The sequence below is a fragment of the Ostrinia nubilalis genome, chromosome 3 (genome assembly GCF_963855985.1).
Source record: "Ostrinia nubilalis chromosome 3, ilOstNubi1.1, whole genome shotgun sequence".
Lineage (NCBI taxonomy): Eukaryota > Metazoa > Arthropoda > Insecta > Lepidoptera > Crambidae > Ostrinia > Ostrinia nubilalis.
In genome coordinates, this window is record NC_087090.1 from 195,102 (window position 1) to 222,621 (window position 27,520).

The 27,520-nt window shown below is 39.8% G+C and overlaps 2 protein-coding genes across 2 annotated transcripts in view; one reads left to right on the forward strand and one right to left on the reverse strand.

The window, feature by feature from the left end:
* Positions 1-27,520, forward strand: part of LOC135087433 (uncharacterized) — a 364,186-nt gene that overhangs the window by 7,267 nt on the left and 329,399 nt on the right. The window contains exon 2 of the mRNA XM_063982190.1: positions 24,828-24,858. The gene's annotated coding sequence lies outside the window, so the exon portion shown is untranslated. The remainder of the gene's footprint in view (positions 1-24,827; positions 24,859-27,520) is intronic.
* On the reverse strand, positions 1,705-8,909 carry LOC135087946 (fibroblast growth factor receptor 4-like). The gene is made up of 4 exons (XM_063982805.1): positions 8,329-8,909; positions 7,013-8,212; positions 5,776-5,947; positions 1,705-1,776 (listed from the first exon to the last, which is right to left on the reverse strand). Exons 1-4 carry the CDS (start codon positions 8,892-8,894, stop codon positions 1,705-1,707), a joined length of 2,010 nt encoding a protein of 669 aa, XP_063838875.1. The 5' UTR covers positions 8,895-8,909.

Below are 27,520 nucleotides of genomic sequence, written 5' to 3' on the forward strand. Positions count from 1 at the left end.
GGCAGCTGTGACACAGTGTATACTAGTACAGCTGTCAACGCTAACCTCTTTGTAATAATAATGTTGTTCAAGCTCCATTATGTACTTAGATTAAGAGATTATTGTAAACAGGAGTATATAATAAATTATTATTATTATTATTATTATTATTATTCCTTTATTCATCTTACTTTCTTATTTTTAATTTTTCTTTTTACAATGTAATTATTATCAAAAAAATAAAAATTATTATTATTATTATTATTATTATTATTATTATTATTAATTAATAAATTAAAAAAAAATCTTAAAAATATTCCTAGCTTCTCTTTTTTGATTAGTAATATCACACGTCTAATAAGTGTTAGATATAGAAATTCGTCAAAAATTCAAAGTTTAGGGAAGAAAATGGAATAATAATACAAAAACTATGCATAGCTACCTGCCCCCCATTTTTTAAAACTATAGTATTTTAAATTAATGCAAGCATGTTACAGGGCTTGCGATTCAAGTAATATATGTAATTTAACACCGCCTGCAGAGGCCTAAAATTTGACCTATTGGCCAAAAACGCAAGCGAAGACGCCCCTCCAAAGCGAGACATGCTTTAATAATTCAATAAAAACTACAGAAAGTAAAAGTTACTCACAATTTATATCTGATTTTGTATAAATTTGCTTATTGATCTCAACGTGCTGTGATTCTACTTCCTACTAATATTATAAATGCGAAAGTTTGGATGTTTGTTACTCTTTCACGCAAAAATTACAGAACGGATTTTATGAAAATTTGAAGTATTGTTTATAACCCAGAATAACATATAGGCTATAATTTATGACGATCTGTGACAAACTAAATTTCACGCGGGTGAAGCCGCGGGCAAAAGCTAGTCTATAATACTTATAATAAATCTGCAGAGAGGTCAATTCTGTACATGAAATATATTTTCAAAATAACTATAAGGGGGTGATTAGTGATCGATACTGATGGCAAAAATGCAATCAAAATTTTACATTTTTGTCTGTCTGTCTGTCTGTATGTTCCTTATAGAAACAAAAACTACTCGACGGATTTTAACGAAACTTGGTACAATTATTCTTCATACTCCTGGGCAGGTTATAGTATACTTAGGAATTCCCACGGGAACGGGAGTTAGCGGGAAAAAACATTTGTATGAATAAATCTAAACCGCGTAAGATAGATGAAGGGGGTAAAACGGAATCCACGCGTACGAAGTCACGGGCGGCCGCTAGTTATTGAATAATTCTCGTCCTATGGCTGAAATGATGATGATGATGAAACTGCAGTGCACAATGCAGGCGCCCGCTCAGTTTTATTTATTTATTTTATTTTATTACGAAAACCAACAGCAATAGGTACAAATACAAATAATGAGACCTAACCTAACCTAACCTAACCTATCTGCTTAGCCATTTATAGGTAATCGCAAATGGAAATCAAGATGCAAATAGACCAACGCTGTTTTAAGATCAGACATTTAAAGAATTTACAAGTGAAAACTTAACAGTCAACAGTATTTATAATAGGGACACCTTATTAGGATGTCCCGGCATGGATTTTCAGCGGGCAATCCGTTAGATACCTATTGTGCATCCGTTCCGACGACGCTGATGTTCTGAACCAGGGTCTCCAAATTTTGAAGCCATAATAATTTTTTTTTCGGTATGTTGCAAGGGCCATAACAATTTTAATTTTTCTGACCACCTATGCTAACAAGCTTAGTTTTAAGCTGTCGCGGGCCGGGTTGATGGCAGTGGGGCCGTAGTTTGGAGACCCCTGTTTAAACAATAAGAATAAAAAAAAAATGTTTAAAACTGCACGGAACGGATGCGCAACTACACTATCAGCCGCGCGGCATTATTCTATTTTTGTATTGTTGTTATAGCGGAAACAGAAGTATGTACATCGTCTGCGAAAACTTAAACTCTTCTTTAAAAAGCTATCGCACGGTTCATCATAGTAATAGGGTCCTGTTTTTATTATCCACAACGAGGAAGCTCGTTTTTACCTTTTGGGTACGGAACCCTAAAACGTGCAATGTGTTATCGTTTGTTTACTAGAACATTTTCCTGTATCCCATTTGTAACCGAACCGAACGCTAATCTATGAGTAAACTTTAATGGTGTTCGATTTAATCTCACTCATTTCATGAGGAAAATAAAACAAAATTTTACGTAAACAGTTTATTCATAATACGAGTACATTGTAATAATAATTATGTTCTGCATTAAAAGCGCAACATTATTTTATTTTTAACCCCCGACGAGACGGAGTGTTAGTAACGTGTTGTTATAGCGGCAACAAAAGTACTTATCTGTGAACATTTCAACTGTCTAGCTATCACGGTTCAAGAGATACAGCCTGGTGACAGACAGATAGCGAAGTCTTAGTTATATGGTCCCGTTTTATTAACCCTTTGGATACGGAACCTTAAAAAGTGCTTATAAATGTGGTGTGTGAACTTCAATTTGTAGTTGTTGAGACAACATGAATGTTGCCATTTGGTGGTGAAGCTCCAATCTCTATCTGGGAGGTCTTTCAATGTTTTCCTGTGGTTCATTTGACTTGGTTGTGATGATCTTTATGTTTTGAAGATTTACCTACGTCCTAGGTCTGCTATTGCCAAATAATATTGTTTATAAATAATAAAACTTGTTGGTACTCGTATGTGCCAAACGCAAAAGATTTTGCATGTGTAGGTGTAGGTACAGTGGAAGGTTTGGAGTTTTGGAGTATGAACTTCAATTTAGTATCCTCGCTGGAGATCCAGCGCTGCACAATATGCCTGGTTGGTTAGGAGTCAGGAAGTCCAGGCGGGGTGTTACTTACATGAGTAAAGAATCCGAACAGAGACAAAATTTTAAAATGAGATAAAATTAGTTTTTGAAATGCAAATATTTACCATTTTTACTTCATCTTCTTCTTTTCGTGTCGACAACAAACCTACACACACAGTGTCAACCCAAAACTCCGCCACAAGAGTGGCGTTGTCAGTAGCACTCATCAAATCCTCCTGAGTGCAGTTGCTTGGACACTCAGGGCATGACATCAGGTGCTTCATCTGGGGTACAAAACCGCACCTGCACTCCTTGTTTAAGTCATCCAAGAATCCTCAGATTGTCATTACTACGGCCAACCTGCGACCGAAGTCTATTTAAAGTTTTACTTCATAATTACATGGATAAATAGTGTAAACCCAACTAGTTTAGTAACAAAAACAAATAATAACAATTCACTCTATACTTACCTACTTCATAAATGCTACCTACCTAACATAGAGATTTGTGCGTGTTCCTAGTTCCTGCTTAAACATAATTATCTAGTTTTAAATGGGTATTAGGAATCTGGTATTAATTTATTTAAGTAGGTACTTAGTCCTTGGGATACCTAACTAAAATCCTACTAATAAAACGAACAGTAGCGAGCCATAACACATGTAAAAAGTTCACTTGCCTTCGTGGATTGCAACAACTATACATATAAATGCGACAGACCTTCTCTAAGCGAAATTAAACTAAACTAACTAACTTTTCATTAAATAAAATTATAAAATTACTACTACATAATAACTACACAAGACACACACACACACACACACCTCACACAGTAAATTCACGTGCACACGATATTTTCAGTTCCTACTTTTAAAAATGTAAATCATTGTATAGAGCGGGGTTTTCTAACACAAGTAGGGTGGGTGCACCAGTCCCACACCAGGAACCAGTAGTACACCATTTCTAATTTCACATCAAAATATTAACAATCTGTCGAATTTCCCGCCACTTTTGTTACGTGTTTGGTAGCACTGCCGTACTTCTACCAATCATTAGTCATAAATAAAAGCGACAAACACGACTTGGTACGATCTGGTCAACCTTTGCGACTTTCCACATTGATTGTTAAATAAAAATAAACCTTACAGCTATTAAGAAAATTGGAATTTAAGCTACTTGATTCTATGATAGACAAGGAGTAGTTAATTCTTTTTTTTGCAATGATTGTTGTAATAATTGAGTCTCACAATATCAAAATTACTTTTAAAATGTCGCTTATTCGGTTTGTTACTGGTACACCCACCCTATCTACTTTTACTTAAAGAAAACCCCAATCGAAACCCTGTTTAAATTCAAACTTGATTCTGAATAAACAATTTTGTATTTTTATTTTGTAATTTCGTATCTTTGTTTGTTACTCTTTCACGCAAAAAGTTCAGATGAACGGATTTTGATGAAACTTTGCACTTATTGTGTATAAGTAAGTACATCAGAATAACATATTATTATTACAATTTATAACTATATTATGACAATCAAAATTTCACGCGGGTGAAACCGTGGGCAAATGCTAGTATTAAGTATTGATAATATACTTAATAAACAACAAATTTTTCAATTTTAGTACTAACTAGCTTTCCGCCCGCTGCTTCGCCCGCGTGGAATTTTGTCTGTCACAGAAAAACAATATCGCGCGCGTATTTTCTCACCGTTTAGACCTACCCTGGACTACGACAAACATTTTAAAATCAAAATCAGCTCAATCGGCCCAGCCGTTCTCGAGTTTTAATCAGACTAACGAACATCAATGATATTATATAAAAACAAAAGCAGATATGTTATAAGCGCTCGCGCTGTGAATACTCAAATACGTCCCAATTGGGACGTCTTGTGTTTAGTCTTCGTGTGGCCTGCGTCGTGCGCAATCGCGTGCGTACCACACCGTAAGTTCCTGTTCTTACCAAAATAAATAAAAAATGCCATCGTGTGTGTTTCGAAAGTGTACCAATTATGACTCTAAAGTAAACAAAATACAAGGGATCTCTTACCACATGTGATTATGCAAAATTATTTAGTATTTATATTTTCAATTATTTATGCAAACAATCAAGACGCCATGCGCCATGTTCAAGTTAAGAAAGAGAAAGCGATCTTGTTTGACGTTAGAGCGATAAGGATGCGTGCGCTGCGAACATAGATTAGTTAGTGCAGAATCGTTAAAACTATAGCTATCTCTTTCATTTGCGTGCTATTTCGTATCTTTTGTTTCACTTATCAGTTACATTTGTCAATGTGTGCAATTTGGAATAGCTCGGCACGGATTCAAATCGTAATTTCTATGAACGTAACATATCTATAGTTCTTTAATATCATTGACGAACATCAATTCATTTTTATTTATATAGATTATTTACATTCTAACTATTTACATTAATTCACTTAACATAATTTCGTAATAAATTATGCAGAAGCAAAAATAAATAAAACATACGCATGCTTTACATATCTTAGGTAGTTTGCCTACTACGGCGCGGTTGTATTGAAGCTTTGTCTCTCTTCTCGGTTTTTTACTCTTGGGGTTCAACCAATGGGCTTAGTGCCCGTTTACATTGAACGCCGTCCCTAGCGAGTTTTTAGTTCTTGAAAGTATCCGCTAGGGAAGATGTGCAATCATACATTTCATGACATTTTTTACGCAGTCGTTAGCGATGACTTAGTGTAAACTCGCACTAAGCACACAGGCGTGGCTTCGTCACGGTAATACTTACTATCATACAGTATTGTAACTTCATATAAACGGACGAAACGCGAACTTTCCTTCGAAATTCAAATCTCGGTATGCGCTCGACATGCAAAAGTCGGGGGTATCGCAGATGTAATGAAAATAGGGTCTGCAGGTGGGCAGCCCTATCGCATGTTGTCATATGGTGACGTACCGCGCGGCTGTTGACATTTATTTCAAAAATATGGCCGAGTTGGAATACTGTATAGATAGTAATACCGTGGCTTCGTCGTCGTCGCCGAGCGCCGGGCAGAGCTCGTCGGCGGGCGGCGGCGCGGGCGCCAGCGCGGGCGCCAGCGCCGCCGCGTCGGCCTCCAGGCGCGCCAGCAGCGCCGCCGCCGACAGCCGCAGCTCCGGCGCGCGCCGCCACAGCTTCACCAGCAGCTGCCGTCTGCACCACAAATCACTGACATGATGAAATGTACAGGGGGCAAGGGTAGGGTCCAAAATCACAAAAGCCGGACTTTGTGCTTGATTTGGCCGGACATTTTACCCTAAAAGGGCAATTAGTGTCGGCTCATGAGTGAGTACTATCATCATCGGTTGCTAACCAACATCCTGATGCGTGCGCTTCATATGATTCTGTGGCTCGACTTTCGCCTGGCGCGGCAACCAAATAAAAAGCCTAACAAAAGCCGGACAGGCCGGACAAGGCAATATTTGGCCGGACAAGTCCCTAAAAAGCCAAACATGTCCGGCTAAAGCCGGACGCCTGGCAACCCTAGGCAAGGGGCTTAGTGTGAGTTTACATCAAACGTCTTCACTGGTCACTGCGTAAAAAACTGACATTAAATGTATGACGGATTGTACAGTAATGTACAGCGCCCTTGGCGGAAACTTTCAAGAACTAAAATCTTCCTATATTTTTTAAACGCAGTCGACATCGAATGCGATTGATGTAAACCCACACTACGCCCTCAGACGACAGTACGTAAAGGTATTAACTTATGTGTAATAGAAGCTGCCCTACCATTCACCAACTATCAAACCACATGTAATGCAATGCAGTAAATGATTTGATTTGATTTGATTTGCCAGAAAAAATATTAGTCTGATGTGCTGTCGTTTGTATCTTTTTATTTCATGTATAAATTCAATAGTTCAGCGGCAAAGCGGTTCAAACCATCAGTCCTCGGATCGATTCCAGTCCTAATTTGTGATTATTTGTGGTTGGGCTATTGTCATCTCAATAGCCAAATTACTTAATAAGTTGTCTTTCATAGTGATGGAAATGTTATTTTTTGTTTCTCCTGATAAATAATGTCTATATTTGGTAAAGGTCTCATCTTTAGTCATGTCTTGTTACTGTGCTATACTGCATTATAAATAAAGCAGCCTTGACAGTAACTATTAATATTAGGTAATCTGTGGCCTTAGTTCCTTGTTGTTATCTTTGTTGATCTTAGAGAAAATCTCATCTATCCAATCCAATATAGATATAATGTAGAAAACTTACGTGGTTTCGGACACGTCCGGCGGGAGAGGCGGGCGGCCGCCGGCGCTGACGTACTGCAGCACGCGGCCCGGCGGCCAGGTGCCGTAGGGCCGTGCGCCCAGCGACACCAGCTCCAGCAGCAGCACGCCCAGCGCCCACGCGTCCGACGCCGCCGAGAACACGCCGCGGTCGAAGCTCTCCGGCGCCATCCAGAGCACCGGGAACATTCCTCTTCGTCGGCACGAGTACTCCTCCTCGCCAGTGACGCCCGTCCCGGTCTTCCGAGCCAACCCAAAATCGGCCAATTTCAATGAACGACGAGCGTCTACGAGGCAGTTGCTCGCCCGAACGTCGCGATGCACGATCCTCTTGAGTGCGAGGTACGCGAGCGCAGAGGCGATCTCTCTAGCCATCCTGTTCAGGGATGGAGCGGACACGTGATATGCTTCGTCATTTTCATCGACGTCTGTAATCATGGCACGTTCGGCGAGGTGGCGCCTCTCGCACAGATACTCGCAGAGATTACCGAAGAATGCGTATTCTAACAGCACAAGAAGCGGTCCATCCGTAGCACACACGCCGATAAGCCGCACTATGTGGTCGTGGCAGAGCGTCGCCAGCGTGCACGCCTCCCGCAACAATTCGCTCTCCTCTGTCAGTGGAACGTCGTCGCGCAGCTCCTTGACGGCCACGGAGATTGGTTGACGCTCAGGTGCTCGAAAGATTGCATATCGCACACGCCCATAGCACCCTTGTCCAAGATAGTCATATAACTCTAGGGCGGCGCGATCGACGTAGTGGTCGGCGAGCTCGCTCGACATACATTCTCTTTGCGCCAGCAGCTGCGCCCTAAGAAGAGAGTCTTTTTTCGCCAGACGCTTTAGTCTTAATCTTCGCGACAAACATAATGCAAGAGTGGCTACAATTAGGAATCCTAATGCGGATAAATATATGGAATCGTGGCAAGATGGAACGAATGAGTCATTATGAGGGTCAGTTAAACAAAATTCAGTTCCATCGGAGGGATATTGAACACCATAAGTAGCATTGGTGATGGGCTCCACGTGACCATCTTGGATGCGCCATATGAAGATAGGCTCTCGTCGGTTACCAACCCACTTGTCCACAAAAACGAGCGGCTCAGATAGTGTACCGTTCACAAAGTGTAAATTTTGCATTACTCCATCTGTTTGTTGATGTTCGAGGCTGTTTAAAAGTAATCTGCAAGAAAAACGTTTTATAAGTAAAATATTAAACTAAAAATAAATATAATCGCAGTGTCTATTTAAAAGGCAGGTCAGATTTAGTCATAAGAAGTAAAATTATAAAATACGCACCCAGCAGACCCATCGCCGTGCAAATCATAATATTTATCTGGATGAGATTGAGTAAATGTTTTGAAACTCTTTATGAGTACTTCTAAAGAATCAACCAATGGTGCGGCCAGTGGAGGCCATGTGTTTCCGTGCCACAGATGATCCAAGGTACTGCGTAGAATGTTTTTCGTTTTATTTTGCTCATTTGCTGTAACTGATAAATATTGCGTATTATTGCCCCCTCGCCACCAATATGAAATTGTAAAGTGAGTGTGTTTCTGGGGAAAATCTTTTCCGCAATTCAGATCAACTGCGCGCCTTTCCCGCAGTATCCACACATATTTTAAGGGGTCCGTCATGCTCAATCTATTCGCAGCACAGAAAATATCTTGAACCGCATCTGGACCAGTATTTATAAAGAAGATACGTGAATTAAGATTTCGAAGTGACTCCAAAATATCCGATATGTTGCCGCTCACAAAGACGTTGTGGACCTTAAGTCGGCTTTTGTCGCTCAAAGATTCAACGAGATCTTTTGCGACTTCGGTATCATCAGACAGTACGGCGAGGCGATTCCATTGGAACATGTCGAGAAAATGCTGTATAGCAATAGCGAGTTGATGCAGGGTGCCACTGGAGGCGCGCGCGGCCGCTCCCAGGCGCACGCGCGCCGCCGGCAGCGCGCCCAGCAGCAGCGCCGTCTCCGCGCCCGGCGCCAGCGCCGCCGCCGCGCGCTCGCCCTCGCCTGCGCCCGCCACCACAGCGCCGATCAGCCGCTGCCACCCGGCCGACATGGATATCTTCATAAATTCGTTACTCAGATGAGATGCACTTCCACAGTCGATTTTCACAAAATTAAGTCCTATATTTAGCTGTGAATCAGTACTGTGGATGTTTTGTATCGCCCATGCCGCTCTCTTGTACTCTTCTTGATCTGGGTCGTTTTCGCAAAGAAATATAGCGATGGTGTGTTGAGATTTATAATCGATATGAAACCAGGAATCAAACTTTGCTTTATTTTTACTCGCCCAGGAGCATGCCGCTTCTTCTATTCCAACTTGCGGTGTAGTGGCTTCGATTTCGAGAATTTCTCGTAAATCTATAGCAGTGGGCGAGAAAACTTGCAATCCTTGCATAACTTGAGGTGCGAATTGTCGCAGCACGCGATCGTCGGCGACACGTATTGTCCGTGTGGAATCATGCGTTATCGAAGTATTAAAAGGTGGTGGCTGTACTTTGTATACTCCTGTCATATTATTCCACAGGTCGTAATCTATGAATAGAAATGATGAGTTTCGTTTCTTAAGTAATTGGAATAACTCGCTTCGTAGATCCGCGTCTTCACCAAGTATGATTACATTCAATTGCAGCTTTGTGGCAACGATGTCACGGTATATCTCGTTTATTTTCTTCCATTCCAGCGTTCCATTTGAAGTGTATACAGTGGCCCTGAGTGACCTGAAATTAGGGAATTATTGTTTTTTTTTTATTCTGGAGGTAGTTACGTAATTTTCTATTAGTGATGTAGATTATTATATTATACTTGTTGCCTCGGACAAACTCGCATTCGAGAAAATTAGAGTGATCGGCGTAGAACTCCCAGAACACAGCGTTCTCGCAGCGGCGCGCGCTCGCTCGCGCGGTGAGGTGCACGTGCAGCAGCAGCCGGGCCGGCGCCGCGCCGCGCCCCGCCGCCGCCAGCCGCGGCGCCACCTCCGTGCTGCCCCGGCACCACACCAAGCTCAAGCACCGCCTGCCGCTCCACGCTACAGCGGGGGATAGCACCAGACTGAAACGAACTTCAACGATGTCATTACCAGATAAAGTTTGTCATCATCATCATTTCAGCCACAGGTGACAGGACGTTGAGGACGTCCGCTGCTGAACATAGGCCTTACCCAATGATTTGCCAAGTCAGCTTGCTAATCATTCGGTCTATGTCAGCGACTTTAGTAATAGTTCTTTTACGGATTCCTCACTTCCCTTGTGCCTGGCTACGTTACCGCAATCCGGTCAGGGTAGGGGTTGCTAAGAATCCCTGGAAGTAAAACGGCTCCCACTACCGACAATGATAAAAAACCGGCTCACGATCACACACCTTCGGTTTGCTGATGATTTGTGATCATGGCAGATTCGCTGGAAGATCTCGGCACAATGCTCGAAGACCTAATCGAGTTTTCCAAAAGGTAGGATGAACATGGGCAAAACGAAGCTGATGTCGAATATCCATGTTGCGCCCTACCAAGTTTCGGTTGGGCTTGGGAGCTCCCTTCTCGAGATTGTTGACGAGTATGTGAGTCGAGTTTCAGTAGCCGCCGTTGATCCATTATTGCAGTAAAAACACGTACAATTGTTTTCAATTTGTGCTATTTTTAAAAATGATAATTTACTAGCTTTCGTCCGCGGCTTCACCCGCGTGAAATTTAGTTTGTCACAGATCGACATAAATTATAGCCTATATGTTTATCTGGGTTATAAACAATAATACTGTATGTACTGTTTCTTCAAAATCCGTTCAGCAGTTTTTGCGTGAAAGAGTACCTAACACAAACATCCAGACATATAAACTTTCGCATTTATAATATACGAGAGAAAGGGATAGGTCAATAAATCATCATCATCATCATCGTTCGTTCTTTCGTTTCAGTCGAAAGACGGCCACTGCTGGACTAAGGCCTGCCCCAAGGATTTCCACAAAGACTCGCATCCAGGCACCTCCCTAGAGCCCACGCTACGGTTCCGGCTCATGGTCGCCACTCAAGAACTTTCCTGCCAGAGCGGCCATTAGCTCTACGAGCTATGTGCCCCGCCCACTGCCACTTGATTTTAGCGATTCTGCGGGCTATGTCAGTCACTTTGATCGTCATGATTAATTAAATCTATTGCCCCCTGCAAAAATCTACATTACCTAAATTAGGTGTTATATATTGAATGACAAAATCACTACATCTTGGTGATTGATAGATTTTTTCTCTTATAAGTGGTTACATAATGTATTTAATAAGTACTAGCGGCCGCCCGCGACTTCCTACGCGTGGAACCGTTTTACCCCCTTTTCCCGAATTTTCTTTGCTATAAACCTCACAGAGCCCGAGACCTTTCCAACGAATGCAAAACCGTGGAATCGGTTCGTGCGTTTTGGAGTTATAGCGTCAGGGAGGAAAACCCGACTTATTTTTATACAGTAGATAATAACAAGGAAACTCATAAACTCACTAGTCATAAAAATCGTCCGAGACGTCTATGTTCTGACAATGAGTCTGCATAAGCTTGGCGAAGGAGCACAGGCTCGAGTAGGCGTCGTGGAGGTGGAGCTGCACGCGGCGGTAGCGCAGGCGGTGGCGCAGGCCGGCGGCCAGCAGCGCGGCGGCGGCGCGGGCGGGCGCGCGCCGGTCGCCGGCCACCCGCAGCGTGCGCGCGCGCCCGTGCACCGACGCCTCGCGCTCCGGCCGCGCGGTGCCGTCGTCTGCGCATGTTAAGGGATCATTACTATACTCAACATCAAATAAATCGCACGTTCCGCGACGCGAACTTTAAAGATTTTCTTCGGGCACAATCATGGTGCCCCAACAGTATTGGTGTTATTTGAAAGCCCAATAAATAAACTTAAATAAAAATACATTTAATTTTCTTATAAACAATTAACAGGTACCATAAATGTGACTTGAAAAAAGGCCTCACTTAGGGCTCACCTCTGGGATCAATTAAACCAATTTTTGTGGTTATAAAACCAAATAATGATCTTACGTGTCCTTTTTAACAGATGGATAGCGATTAATCTCAATTTAACAGTTTTATAGCTATAAAAGTTGACTCAAGCGTACTACCTCTTTTTGAAGAAGTGACTCTGGATCCTTCTAAAAACACATTTTTGAGGTAAAAACCTTTCCTTCAATGAAATGAAGGTTAGAACTAGGCTTTCAAATGGTACCAATGTTGGAGGGAAGTGGGGATGCATAGTTTGAAAAGTGCTTGATGCGGGAGGTGCAATTTATTTGATGCCGAGTGTATTTTAATGCAATATTATTTTAAATAAAACGAGACCCTACTAAGACTTCGCTGTTTGTCTGTCACCTCACCAGGCTGTATATCATGAACCGTGATAGCTGGACAGTTGGAATTTTCACAGATGACGTACTTATTTCTTTTGTCGCTATAACAATACTAAAAACAGAATAAAATAAATATTTCAGGGGGACTTTTTAATTTTATGGATATGACAAATGTGATTTTTTGCCGTTTTTTTGCTCGATATTAATAATAGCAACAGATAAAACCCTTGAAATAATCACATGATATTTAGTTATGCAGGTAACAAAACAACTTTATCTTAATTATTTTTAATCTTGATATTTTTCGCAAAATAATAATATTAAAATCGAATTCCCATTAAAACTTAAGATATGGGCACCCTTTCTTAAATTTAAGCTTTGCAGTTAACTGTGTGTAGGTATTTTTCTATGAACGAAGTTAATTATTATCCACATGTGCCAATTTTGAAACTGCGCCCAGCGGATAAAAATTTAAAAAAATAATAAATATGAAAAAATAAATTGTTTTCTTTACGTAAATCGATTAAGTTACTGATTCTAAGTTGGACAATGTTTGCAAAGTCACCCTGTATATTGACTTCAAAGATAAATAATTAAATTAAATAAAATAATTATTTCAGAGAGGTTCCCAAAGAATAACAAAACCGTCGTACAGAACTCTTCGTGCGCGAAACCGACTCGCACTTGGCCAGTTTTTATTTTATCTTTGGGTATCTTCTAGCAATAGGTAATACTGCTACTATTATGTATTCTGTGGTAATAGCAGCCAGTAGTAAAGTATTACGGAATTGGTAAAAAATTACAAAATAAAACGTACCATTCCTTGCGTACGCGTTGGCGAGAGCCAGGCACGAGTCGCGCGCGGCCACTCGCGGCGGCAGCGCCGGGCCCAGCAGCGCTGGCCACAGCAGCAGCGCCAGCAGCCTCGCCGCGCAGACGCTTCGCCATCGCTTTCCTCTCCCAGCGCCGAACATGTTTCACTAATTATTCAAATTATAAGTACGTGTTTTTCCAAAACATACTTTCTGTTTTACCATTGTCGATAAATAATGACGGTTTTCCAACAGGTTATTTATTAATCCGTTCGTTAAAGCAATGTTCGGGATTTTAAGACTCGTGATGAACGAACTAATTTCATACATACCTACGAGTTTACGGAACCCTCGCCTCGGTGCGCGAGTCTGGCTCACACTTGATAGATTTTTTGTTTTTAATGATGTTTAACATGCAACAGATAATACGTAATCCTTAGACTAGATTAGCTTATTATCGGATGTCACTCGCGTGTAACTCTATCTGCGGACAAACACAATAGGTACCTAAACAATTTATTATTATTACGACTGACCCTGATACCTGACATCATACTTGTCCCCGCAGGGTAAGTAGGTTAGCAGTCAAAATTGCATTTTTCCGCATCAAAACTTTTTGTTTAGGATGGATTAAAAAATATCCAGGCTAGCTTTAACAAAGTAAATGACTACACAATGTTCAGCCAGAAAATGTTCATTTTTTTTAACCACATGACTGTCCTGTAAATTAAGCTTCGATCCATGTGCTTCATAATTTAGTTTTCGTCACGTAGGTACCTACTATAGTAACGTAAAATTATTATTTTTTTATTAAAGTTGTAATTCACGAAGGCGAGTGAGTTTTACATTTGTGGTGGCTCGCTACTATTCGTTTTTCAAAAGTTTTGATAGACATCAAAACAAAATTACCTACACAAGTAAATTTCATGGTCACTTATATAATATTATTATTGACGGGACTGCTACCATGTACACACGGCCACATTGTTAACTATCCATATCCGTTTTTGCTCTCGCTCTCATCAAATGGTGATTCTGTGCGATAGAACGAGACGACATGACAGGCAATGGATAGTTAACACTGTTGCCGATGGTATCTTAATTTTAATTTTGAGTTTCCTATATTTTGGCGCTCAAGCGCTATCTATGGTCACGGAAATATCAATATCGGAAACTCAAAGTGAAAATTAAGGTACATGGTAGCAATCCCGTCAATAATAATTATTACACAAGTAAAGCTCACTCGCAAGATGCAAGAACTATAAAAGGTTATTTAATTATATTACATAAGAAATTATTAATTATTTATTAACTTGATTTAGTTAAAAGATATAAGGCTACTTACGTTTGACTGCATTCTGATGGTTTGTGAACTTAGCTCGACTTTATAATTACTACACATAGTGTATGACTATTTGTAAGGTCTAAGAGAGCCTATAAGTATGTGTGACACAGTTTTGCCAATGTAAAAAACCGAGTGTACGCACCGACCACAACTAAAACAATAATATAATCAGTAATGGAGCATGTACGAACAACGGCACATTCAGGTAAATACTAGCAACTTACGTACACAGTTAATTGTAATAGCGGCGAATTTCATTATAATTTATGGCCTCATGTGCTGTCAACTGTACCTATAACGCTATCGTATCAAAGGCACTCTAATTATAGCATTTTCCTTAATCAACTTATTCCCAGAATATAATAATTGTTCAAATTACTATAAGTCGTAGGTACCTAATATTTTTTATCTGTTGATAATCCTATATTTTGCTGATATAAAATAATATTTTCAAAAAAGTTAGTCAATAAACTTCGATTAGGTACTTACTGAAATAAATAAATAAATCAGGTAGGTATTTACTCCGCCTTCCTTCCGCACTAGAGACGAAATGAATTTGAAAAATTATAATAAAACTAGCTTTTGTATTCTAAAATGTGAACCTTGCATACAATTATTTTTTCCGTTTTAGTACAACTGCATTTTAGAATATAAAAGCTTGTTTTTAAAAATGTTTTTTTGCCATTTTTAAAGACCTATCCAACGATGCCCGATGCCCCACACGATGGGGTAGAAGATTAAAGAAAAAATCATCCCCACTTTACATGTTTACCATTTTTAGTCCAGTCATTATAGTAAGTTCACCTCGGAATTCGAGATACCCAGCTGTAAGTCTGTAAATACGTGTATATTGACACCCTAAAAGTTGTCTCAAAACCTACATATGGTAGGGTGTAAGCAACTATTAAATTTCAAGGTCAACGGTCACAAAAATCGGTTTTTTGCGCTTTTTTTAGAAATATCTCATTTCCTGTGGGTTTTTTGCTATTTGTATTTATTATCAATATTGTAGAATACTAAATTCTCTACAAATTTTGTTTAAAAACTTTTTTTATACGGTGAACCGTTTTCGAGATAGAGGGCGGAGAGCGCGCGGTCACTGCATCACTTCAGGTCAACTTAAGCGGTTTAGGTTTTTCATACAAAAGGATTTTCCCGCTAATTCCCGTGGGAATTTCGGTAATTACTTGTTGTAAATAAGCTTTACCTAAGTTTACTAAGGTACCTACATGCCAAATTTCAAGCGTCTAACTTCCGTTAAGCGTTTAGATTTTTCATACAAAAGGATTTTCCCGCTAATTCCTGTTCCCGTGGGAATTCCTAAGTAAACTATAACCTGCCCAGGTGTATGAAGAATAATTGTACCAAGTTTCGTTAAAATCCGTCGAGTAGTTTTTGTTTCTTTAAGGAGCATACAGACGGACAGAATTCTATACATGAAATATATTTTCAAAATAACTATCAGGGGGTGATTAGTGATCGATACTGATGCCAAAAATGCAATCAGTAAAATTTTTGTTTGTCTGTCTGTCCGTCTGTATGTTCCTTATAGAAACAAAAACTACTCGACGGATTTTAACGAAACTTGGTACAATTATTCTTCATACACCTGGGCAGGTTATAGTTTACTTAGGAATTCCCACGGGAACAGGAATTAGCGGGAAAATCCTTTTGTATGAAAAATCTAAACGCTTAACGGAAGTTAGACGCTTGAAATTTGGCATGTAGGTACCTTAGTAAACTTAGGTAAAGCTTATTTACAACAAGTAATTACCGAAATTCCCACGGGAATTAGCGGGAAAATCCTTTTGTATGAAAAACCTAAACCGCTTAAGTTGACCTGAAGCGATGCAGTGACCGCGCGCTCTCCGCCCTCTATCTCGAAAACGGTTCACCGTATAAAAAAATTTTTTAAACAAAATTTGTAGAGAATTTAGTATTCTACAATATTGATAATAAATACAAATAGCAAAAAACCCATAGGAAATGAGATATTTCCAAAAAAAGCGCAAAAAACAGATTTTTGTGACCTTTGACCTTAAAATTTAATAGTTGCTTACACCCTACCATATGTAGGTTTTGAGACAACTTTTAGGGTGTCAATATACAAGTATTTACAGACTTACAGCTGGGTATCTCTAATTCCGAGATTCTTACCTAATTTAAGCTTAAATGACTGGACTATTTACCGTTTTGTCGGCGTTAACAAAATTACAGCGTTACCATTTTGGGAACCTCGAATTGTATCATTAGGATAATCTAAACATAAAAAGACACACTTAAAGTTTCAAGACAACCTTTAATCTCGTCCAAAATAAATATGTCAACAGTAGGGCGAACTCTTAGAGTTGTTTAAACTTTATAATAACAAATCACTTCTTACTTACAAATTAAATAAATTACCTAATTATGATATCTACAAGTTCACATACGTCAGTCTGTTTATAACTAAACTGGAAACATTGATGATGCCGTGATGCAACACGGCTCGCGCGGATATGTAGTACGCCAAGGTGCGCCTGCGCCCGGCGGCACACGTCTTTAGGCGACATGTGTGTGATACGTCTCTTAGCCGATATGTCAAGTAGTATAAGTCTTGCTCATGCACTTTAGGTGCCACCGATCACTTTTGCACTTTATTGTTCAAACAAGTCAATACCTATTATTTTTACAACTTCATAACATAATAAAAACTGAATCTTCTACGTATAGTAACTTTACATGTACTCATACAAAACATAATAAACGTACGAACACGTAACAAGAAAATATGATTCTACACAAAAATAAATTCATGACAACTTCCCTAATACGAGTATGCTAATAAGACGTTGCAAGCTTGCAAGTGACATGTTTGAACAAATGACACGGCGCACGTCACAAAATTAGGAGAATGAATCGAATGAGTTATTCGTCATCTCGCACCTCTAAAGATGCTAGTTGGCACCTTCTGTTATTTATGTCATCAACTCGCACCTTTTTGAAATCTGACGTGTTTATGTATAGTCATCTACAAAAATGTTTTAATAAATGACTTAAAGGAATGTGTAAGCCACTTGCAATGAGTTGAGTTTAATAATAAAACAAAATGTACTTTTCAGATAGGTTTATATTCTAAATCAACATGCTAATAAATATAAATCGGGAAGAAACAAATTATCAATAACTAGCGGCCGCGTGGACCTCGTTTAATTACTAATGATGATGATAGATGGAGTTTCACGGCTTCCCCCGCATGAATAATTTACAAACGTCAAATTTTTTGTCCAGCGCTGTAGATTTTAACCAGTGACGATAGATGGCGCTTTTTACCCACGTCTTATTTATTTATTGAAAAGACAATGCCGGAAATTGGCGTCTTTTTTTTCGCGCGGCCATCGACCAAACTTTGTTTTTTGATTACAAAATAGTGTAATAAACCAAACTTACTATGACATGTATACCTGTAAACTCAGTCTGAGCTGAGTTACGAGCATTAGAAGTTTGATGATTTTCATACTAGATTTGCTTTTTGCGCGCAAAGTTTTGTAAGAAATTGCAACAAAATAGTGAGATTATATGTATAAACAAACAATACCATCCATTAAAGGCTCCAGACATCAGTATGGAGCAGAATCAGCGCAATAAAAAATAGCTCAATATTTTGTTGCAATTTTTTACAAAACTTGCGCACAAAAAGCAAATCTAGTATGAAAATCATCAAACTTCTAATGCTCGTAACTCAGCTCAGACTGAGTTTACAGGTATACATGTCATAGTAAGTTTGGTTTATTACACTATTTTGTAATCAAAAAACAAAGTTTGGTCGATGGCCGCGCGAAAAAAAAAGACGCCACTTTCCATACAAAATCTGGCATTGCCATTTAGTTGGTCACATATCGTCATAAATTATAGCCTATATGTTAATCTGGGTTATAAACAATAATACTGTAAATTTTGAACAAAATCCGTTCAGTAGTTTTTGCATGAAAGAGTAACAAACATTCAGACATCATGACATCATCCAAACTTTCGCATTTATAATATTAGTAGGAAGTAGGATATCACAATGTCCTGAGGATACCTAATAGGTACCTAGTATGTAAACTGTCTACTAATATTTAAGTAGGTATATTTAAAAACAAAGCTAGATTTCTAGCTATTTAGTAATGGCGAATTATAATAAGTCAAGCCGCAGATATTTTTTTTTGCCACGGCATCTAACCTCAGATTTTATAACTAAGCCACGGGATATTAAAAGGCTTCAAATATATTAATTCGCGTTCTTTTAAATGCCACCTAAATATCCCAAAGAAAGTGTCAAATGAAGAACAACAATTATTATTACCAATTTTACAATTAACTAACAATTTACATTGTACAGCTTTAACAAACAATCCTAAAAAAAATAGTTCAAGCTTGAACTAGAGAACATCAAATCTTATAAATTTAGCTTCTGAAATAATACATTCGTATTCTTTTAACATGAAAAATGGCCAGGCAATGAAAATGTACAGAGGGAAATGCTTGGAACATAATTTTTAACATTGTAACTTTGTTTGGATTAGCTAGTTAGGGGATGAACATTATCAAAAGTTCTCCACCGCAGCCTTTGAAGGTCCCATTTTTGGGTTTTTCGCTTATATGTCAAAAACTATCTAAATAAAAAACCAAGCATCCTAGCGATATGAATACTTCTAGAGAATTAAAATTAATTTAATTTGTAAGTCAAGTTTTTGTATATCTTGTATAGTTTTCGAGATATCTGCTCTTCAAAGTTTTGTAAAACATAAACATTTTTGCCTTACATTTTCAAACTATGAGGAAATAGTTGCCATAATTTATTATTAGATGACAAGTTTGGGTTAGGGTTAGGACAATGTTGTTTAAATCTACCCACAAAATTTAATAAAATTTGAATTTGTGGTTCCTTAAAAATTCACAAAAAATGTTAGTATGGAAATAATCAATTTTCGTAAAATTCTTCTTACAAAACGCTAATTTAATAAGTAAGGAACTAGTACAAATAATTCCTAATAAAAGGCTATTTATTGCAAACAAATAATTTGAATTTGAATAGGTAAATAAAATTATCTCTTGGTAGAAGAGAAAAAAATATGTTTAAATATCCGTTGTTTTTTTTACTTTGCTTAGTTTGGGACTAGAAGCGTAGCGTAAAATGTTTAAGGATATTTATTTATTTATTTCATTTTAAAGGAGTAAGAATGGATTTAAGTAGAAAAAATATGTCATTTTCACTTCTTTTCAGTTATTTTACAACGTAAGAAAAACCAGATAATCTACAAAACGAATGTACATTTATTAGTCTAGGTCTTTTAGTTTCGACGTCATTGTTGAACAAGGATACCCCTTCCCAGTGGTTCCATAGCGCGGTTAACATGCGAAAATGCACTGATTCAAAGAATCCCTTAAAGTTTGATCACTACATGCCCGACACACTGAAAGTTTTTAGTTTCAGTTCGTTTTCATTTGACTGTACTTTTGTAAAGGTGCGAGTTGACGAACAAAATAATAGGTAAAATCGGAATTTCCCAACTCGCGCCTGCTAGCGAGTTTGACAGGTGCGAGATGACGAACAACTAAAGAAACTTTTTGAATGCTATCGTCAACGTCCTGTACAACCGATAACACCATGACCCAGGGCCGCGGGTGCGCTGCCCGCTAAGTACCCACTTACTTACCTATATTTAGTTACCTAAAATCTTAAGAGTCAAGTACAAACATTATTTACATTAGAATTATTTATTCGATTTATACAGATAACGATGAATGAATCACCTCTCCACGGACTCATAACCGGTAAACATTAGCTAAAGTTTCATAGTAGACATGTAAAAAAGTGGCAAAGACTCAGTCGCTTAACACTACTATTTACATCACAGAATTGTTTAAAAACAATATTACAGATGTAGTTAAAGTCTTTCTTTCCTACTTGTCTTAGAAATATCTAACTTAAGCAAAAATAATGAACACTTTGAGTTAACTTAATAAAACAATTAATCTGAACAATTACTTTTCTGTGAAATTATATTTTGAACAAAATTGAAATCAGTAACCGGAAAAGGGAACCGGAAATGCGTCAATTGGTTTTTCTTAAAATAATTGTAAGTGATATTTCTGAAACACATTAGAAGATTACCGCGGGTCCGCCGACGACGCGACGGCAACAGCTACCTACCTACGACATTTACATAGGACAGCGCTCGCAAGGACTTACAACGAAACACCTCCGCGGCCGCACCTCTCAATCAAGCCGCGATTCAATTACCGTTCGTAGCCCCGGCCCCGGCCCGAGGCATCCCGTGCTCCGGCGCCGCGGCGCGGCGGTCCAGCTCGGACTCGTGGCCGGGGTTCGGGACTTCGGGAGGCGGCCACCATTATCATCATACGGATCTGACCGCTCGAACTCGAGTAAGAAAATCCAAACCGTTGGTTTGTTTGAAACTACACCTCGCAATCACGATTAATTAAAATTCATGAGCACTAACTTCGCGCCTCCGTATGACGCTTGACTGCTCTCCGGCTGCGTCGAGTGCGAGCCAGGCAAACATTGTCGAACGCGAGTTTGTGTGTAATGTGCGCAAACGTTTGCGAGCACGTCTTAGCGGCTCGACGATGGAAGCTAAAGTGTTTCCAAACACTTTAAGAGAATCGTATAAATATGTACATATTATTATGACCATTTTTTTGTCCGATATAGAATCAAATCAAAGAGAAAAAAATTCCATGCAATATAGGTACCGTTTAAGTTGGGATTGTGCTAAGTATCTATAATACAAAAATACTAGAATGCCAAGCTCAAACAATAATAAAATCAGCACATTTTCAGGCTTTGAATATTTTTTTTATCAGAACTCTATGTTCAATTACATCTAGGTAGGTATATGTATAATTTTGGCATATTGTGATTTCACATATAAATGGTGTTTTGTTCAGTAAATATTTACCTATAATAATATGCAAGGAAGACAGTTAATTTGCGTGATATAATACCTACATACAACGTCGGACTGAAAAATTGGTGCGACCGAGTGTTACAGCGTATGCCCTTTATGGCTAATCGTCTTTGAAAAATTTTGAGGTATCGCGAAACGTAAACGCGTTTAGTATCCTATCACACTGGGGTCTGTCGAACGTGTGCGTCCGCCGAGAATGCGAGTTCGCACCGCAGAAGACGCGCGCTGCCACCGCGCCGCTCGCACATGTCGAAGAACGGCCAACAGACGGGAGTGTGAGCGGGCCACTAGACGCAGGACTCGGGGATCCGGTGGTCGAGCAGCTTCTCCTTGATGGCGTCCACGTTGAGGTCGGGCGCGGCGCGCAGCGTGGCCGACGCGCTGCGGCCCAGCAGCCGCGTGGCGCCCGCGCCCGCCGCGTCGCGCGCCGTCTCGCGCGTGCGCGCGCCCCACGTCCACGACGCGCCCGGCCCCGGCCCCGGTCCCGGTCCCGGCCCCGGCCCGTTGCACGCCTGCCGACAACATGACCACTGTTTATTACGACAAGAAACACCAACCATACTAAGCACATAATCATTTGACATTAGTCAACATAAATGTTACATTGGACAAGATTAGTTTCAAAATTCGTTTGTATAACATTGTGTATTACACAATGTGTAATCCGAATTTCGATAATATTTTCGATAGTGTGAATTTATGAGTGAACGATCTGATATCCATGTTATTGTAAGTTACAAAAGCGGGCGGCGCGGTTGGTCCAGCGCAATCAGGAGCCGCTACGTTACGCGACCTCCACCGAATTAGCCGCCATTGTCCTGTACTGATAACGCTAAATTAAAACTAGCGCGCGCTGAACCGGCGCCCTCACGCCGCGCCTCCAGGTGATGCGACAAAAGAGTCCGCTGATAAAACTATCGCGGGACTTAATTAAAACGTCCCTTGTTAGTCCGCGCTCTCTGACAAAGGCTCGCTCCGCGATTTTATACGTATATTTAATCAGGTGCAGGTGGATTTATTGCTAAAGAGGTGTTTCTGTTCTGTCTGTATTCTTTTGTTGGGAATTTGCTGTGAGTGAGTTATCGCTAGATAAGAGGAGGCCGGTTGCCGCTGGCCAATCTTTGACGCGTCACCCGTGACGTCCGTTGGCCGGGGCTGCGACGGCGACACAAATTATTAATTAATAACACATTGAACAATTATCCTCTTTGCTATTGTACGATTAGGTAACTTTACGGTAATCGTTAAACTGAGGACGTGCAATTTCCAAGTACTTACTTACCTACTCATTCGTAAAAACGAAAAGGAGAATATCGCTTCCTGTCTGAATACGAAGAAAAATCTAATAGGGAAGGATAAATGTTGGAGGAGCAGATGCATTTTAGTGTGGCCCGATGCGTGATCTAGCGAACAATAAGAGCGCCGCATGAAATATCGCTTTTAACTCGCGTTTACTTGAAAATTGGACGCACAAATCAAACGGATGTCTCATTCGCCGACGGGTGCGCCTTGCGGAGCCTGCCTCGAGGGAGGCCTCGAGCACGGAGCCCGGCCGCCGGCGCTCAGCCCTCGCGCCGCGCGCCGGCTTCCACTTGCCAGCCTTTTAATTACAATGTTTCGTAAGAACACTCAACTCGATTACCATTAACCTTTACGAACTTAGCTTTCGTCGAAGAGTTAATATTAAAATTCAACTCGTTCGGTACTTTATCGGTTCGTAACTCAGTTAAATGAAGTTCCATGTTTCTATTTGATGGGGACTTTGCGAAGTAAATTCGAAGGAAGTTTCTGTGTAAATACGATAAAGTTTTGGAGGATCTTCAAATATTTTAATCTTCGGAAGGTGCGATGCGGCGGCGCGTGCGGCGGCGCGCTGATTGGGTCGCCGCACCATACTTAATAAGCAAACCGCACGCCGCGGCGCGGCGGCGTCGCCCCGTATTCCGTCGCCGCCGCCGCTGCCGCCGCCTCCACTACCGTGCTAACGAACTCACACACTGTTATGTCAGAAGATGAATTCTGTCTTTTGTTGCTAGCTTGATGCTTATTTTTTTTTTGCAAATTTTCGACTATCGTACTAGGTAAGATGTCCTTTTACCAATATTCAAAGATATTTAACATAAATATGTATTTAAAACAAAAACTGTTTTCTTTCCAAAGATAAGACGCGTGCGTAACGTGCACGTAGCGTGCGCGGCGCGCCCGGCTGATAGCGCGCCCGCGGGACCCGCCATAAAGAAATATGATCCTGTATCTGCGACGGGACATAAAGCAGCCGGGTTATTGGGAGCGACCGTCGTAAAGATACCAGTGACCACCGCGCTCCACCTATTACAGAACTCACTGACTCGCCGATCGTTCACATAAAATAAACGGCAGCTAACTTTAAGTAGATAAAATCGTGCTAAGTCGCAGTTCGTTTGGAGCCGGCGAGTTTATGTGGCGCGCGGGCACTTTTATGATCGCTTCATCTCGGATCCGCGCCGAATATGGGGGAAATCGAGCGCCTATGAAATATTTTGTCGACGTAATGATGACATAGCGATTGTTACAGTTTTTATTATAACAAGATAGAGTTCGCCGGCGGTTCCTATTACGGTTTGAGTGGACAAGTGAACGAGCCAACAGGTTCCGCTGTGTACTCGTATAAAAGAAAACATGAAATGAATAGGATAAGTATTTGTTGAACAAATACCTAAATAACATGAAGCTAAGTTCTCTTTTCGAAGCTTAGATCAAGTCGATGGTTTGAGTGCTTTTGGTTGGCGGGAAGAGCCCGCGCGGATTGATGGCAGTCCGGGCTACGACAGAATGATTGCAGATTGCACCAGGGTAGTGGCACCCTTTGTGTGTGTATCTTAGTTAATTAATAACATACAAAATAGAAATACTTAGTTTAGGATCACACACAATGTCACGTAAACAAATAAAAATTATACTTACCTACTATGTTTTATTTTACTCGTACATGTCGACATTGTAAGGTGTTGCAAATTTAAGAGTTACTCAGAATAAGTAACATTAACCAATTTAGTACGTAAAGAAAATTTTTTAACGAAATAGCACGCTAATTATTCCTAGAAATACCACGCTGAATAATTTACTTCATTTATAGAAAAATAACGCTCGTCTTGAAAGTGAAAGTTTTTTGAAAAATAGGTAGGTACCTACTATGATTAAAAATAATGACAAAAAAGTGAAACTTACTTATTGTTATATTGTTTTTAATAGAGCTTATTATAAAATTTAGCAACACTTTACAATGTCACCTTTAATGTCTATTTTTATGTTTTTTTTTATTTCATTTAAAAATGAATGATGTTTAATTATTTAAAAATAATTGTTATTGTTTCAGAAAAAACCCGACGGAAGCTTGCGAGTGAAAAGTAAGTAAAAATATATTTTTTTTAAACCTAAAATATTGTTAAATTGTGTTCCAAACACCGAAGTACGGGATAAAAGAAACTGGGCAAAAGTGGAGCAAGAGCCAATAGCGATACTGCAGTCGTATTTTTGTGGGGATACATCAACAACCTGTATGCCTATGCTCATCAGAAAAAAATAGGATACTTATGGTGAAATATTTTTTCAAATCGGTCCTGTGATTCCGGGGCCTATTCAATACAAACATACGTTCGTTCGTTTCAGCCAAATGACGTCCACTGCTGGACAAAGGCCTCCCCCAAGGTTTTCCACAATGAACAGTCCTGCGCTGCCCGCATCCAGGCTCTTCCCGCGACCAACATACATTTCTTCTTAATACTAATATACACTGGTCATCATAAAAATCGACCCTCCCGCGACAAGCACTTTCAAACGTATGCATCCCCACTTCCCACCAATGTTACTATACTATATTACCATTTAAAAGCCTAGTTCTAAACTTCATTTCATTAAAGGAAAGGTTTTTACCCCAAAAATGTGTCTGTAGAAGAATCCAGTCCTTCTTCAAAAAATAGGTAGTTACGCTTGAGCCAACTTTTATGGCTATAAAACTGTTAAGTTGGGATTAATCTATCCATCTATCCATCTGTTAAAGAGGACACGTGAGATCATTATTTGGTTTTATAACCATAAAAATTGGTCTAATTGATACCAGACCAGAGGTGAGCCCAAAGTGAGGTCTTTTTTCAAGTTTTTCAAGTCACATTTATTTATTTATTTAGGAAAACCAGGGTTTTACAGTGTGTAATAATGACATAAGATAGGCATTATTGTATATGTTAATCGTTTATTAGGAAATTAAATGTGTTTTTCTTTAAGGATATTTATTAGGCTTTCAAATGACACCAATATTGTTGGGGCACCATGATTGTGTCAGTAGAAACGAGTTTTCCTGTAAAAGGTAGGTGGGCCGATTTTTGTGATGACCAGTGTAGATAATAAAGACAATATAAGATACATACCGGCGTGGTGATCGGCGCAGGCGCGGCGCGCGCGGGCGACGCCGCCGCCACGCTGGGCGCGCTGGCCGCCTCGCCTGCGGGCAGAAGCATGGCATTCGTCATAAACTCATGGCTCGCTAAATAACGGAACTATTGTACTATGTGAATGTAAAATGTGTATGTATTTAGAAAAAAAAAGTATTTAAGTATGTTTATATCGGATGTCTACTCGTAGTACCCATAGTACAAGCTTTGCTTAGTTTGGGACTAGAAGCGTAGTGTAAAAATGTCCAAAGATATTTGTTTATTATTATTAATTATTATATTACCATCCAAAGAGTATAAAACATTCCGCGTCTGTTTTTCCTCTAGGTATCTAAACCATACTATACCCGATTTTGATACGCTTATAAGATAACTAATTTTTTGTTTACATCCGTAAACTTACGGGGCGTATAAGTACTAGCAAGTGCAGTATGTGGAGTGAGTGTACAGTATAGGTATAGGTTTGAGAGAACTCAGAAGATTTAATTTTAACTGTTCATTTAATTATTTTTATCATAGGTAGCAGTGTTTGCAAACAAATGTTGACAGTATAAATTAGACATTGACAGTAGAGACTTTTGTAAGCCTCAACTAGGTCGACTGTTCAAAATCCAAAGAAAGGGATGTAAATAATTTATGGGTAGCCCCGTATTCTGTAGCTGTGACCGTAGACGCGTAGCCGTAGTCCGTAGCAGCCGTAGCAGGCACGTGTCTCCCGAATTACTACGAATACTACGATGTCTACGATTCATTAAAGCGAGTGAGTGAAATTAAAAATGAGTCTTTGTAAATTGTATGGATGCAATAATTGAATTTTGTAGTATTTTAAATATTGGCAAATCTTATTCAAGGAGCCCTTGCTTATAAGTTTGATATTGTGGTGTGATATTGTGGTGTGATATCAAAGATTTTCAAAGATTGCTTTCATAGTACAAAACTTTGACAATTAATAAATATACTAGAGGATACAAATTGTTTTTAACAAACAAAAATTAGCGTATCATTTTTAGTGCTAATAATAAATTAAGGCTGGGTTGCACCATCTTACTTTAATTTTTTTAACAAACGACAAAAATCTGTCAAACTCCATACGTCATAGTTACGGTTAAAGTTAGATGGAGCAACTCAGCTTTAGCAAAGGTGAATTACACTTTTGGTGTGACATGAAAGGTTTCCTGAACGGCGCCTATTACGTAATAGGTACAATAGATGAAGTAGCCTGGCGTACGGAAATAGATGAGAGTGCAATGTCTATGAGGGGCCGCGGTAGGTGCTAGGGAGCCATCCTCGCCAGTCACGCCTTAATACCGGCGATTTGCCATTGAATTGTCCGAAGCGAACGTGTTACCAATTTCCGAGCGCGACTTGTATTGCGAGCATCGTATTTATAAGGGACGCTGCAGAAGACGCGATTAGCCTGTGAGTCTGCGCTGAGCAATTATACTCCACGCCTCGCGCCGCCCGCGCTCGCTGCCTCGCGCCTCGCCTGGCCTCGCCTGCACCGACGTTAATTCGTTTCCTTTGATGCCCACACGTTCGTGTTCTGGTGAGTCACTGTGTTTTCATTTAAGCTCCGGCAATTCATCCGACTCTAGCAATAATTAATATTGTGTTTTTG

Excerpts from the sequence above, each read along its gene's own strand:
- LOC135087946 (XM_063982805.1), bottom strand. The coding sequence starts at position 8,894 with ATGTTCCAATGGAATCGCCTCGCCGTACTGTCTGATGATACCGAAGTC. Across the intron at positions 8,213-8,328 it reads CACGGCGATGGGTCTGCTGG|ATTACTTTTAAACAGCCTCG; the intron begins GTGCGTATTTTA and ends TTTTTCTTGCAG. Across the intron at positions 5,948-7,012 it reads CCGGACGTGTCCGAAACCAC|ACGGCAGCTGCTGGTGAAGC; the intron begins GTAAGTTTTCTA and ends TTTGTGGTGCAG.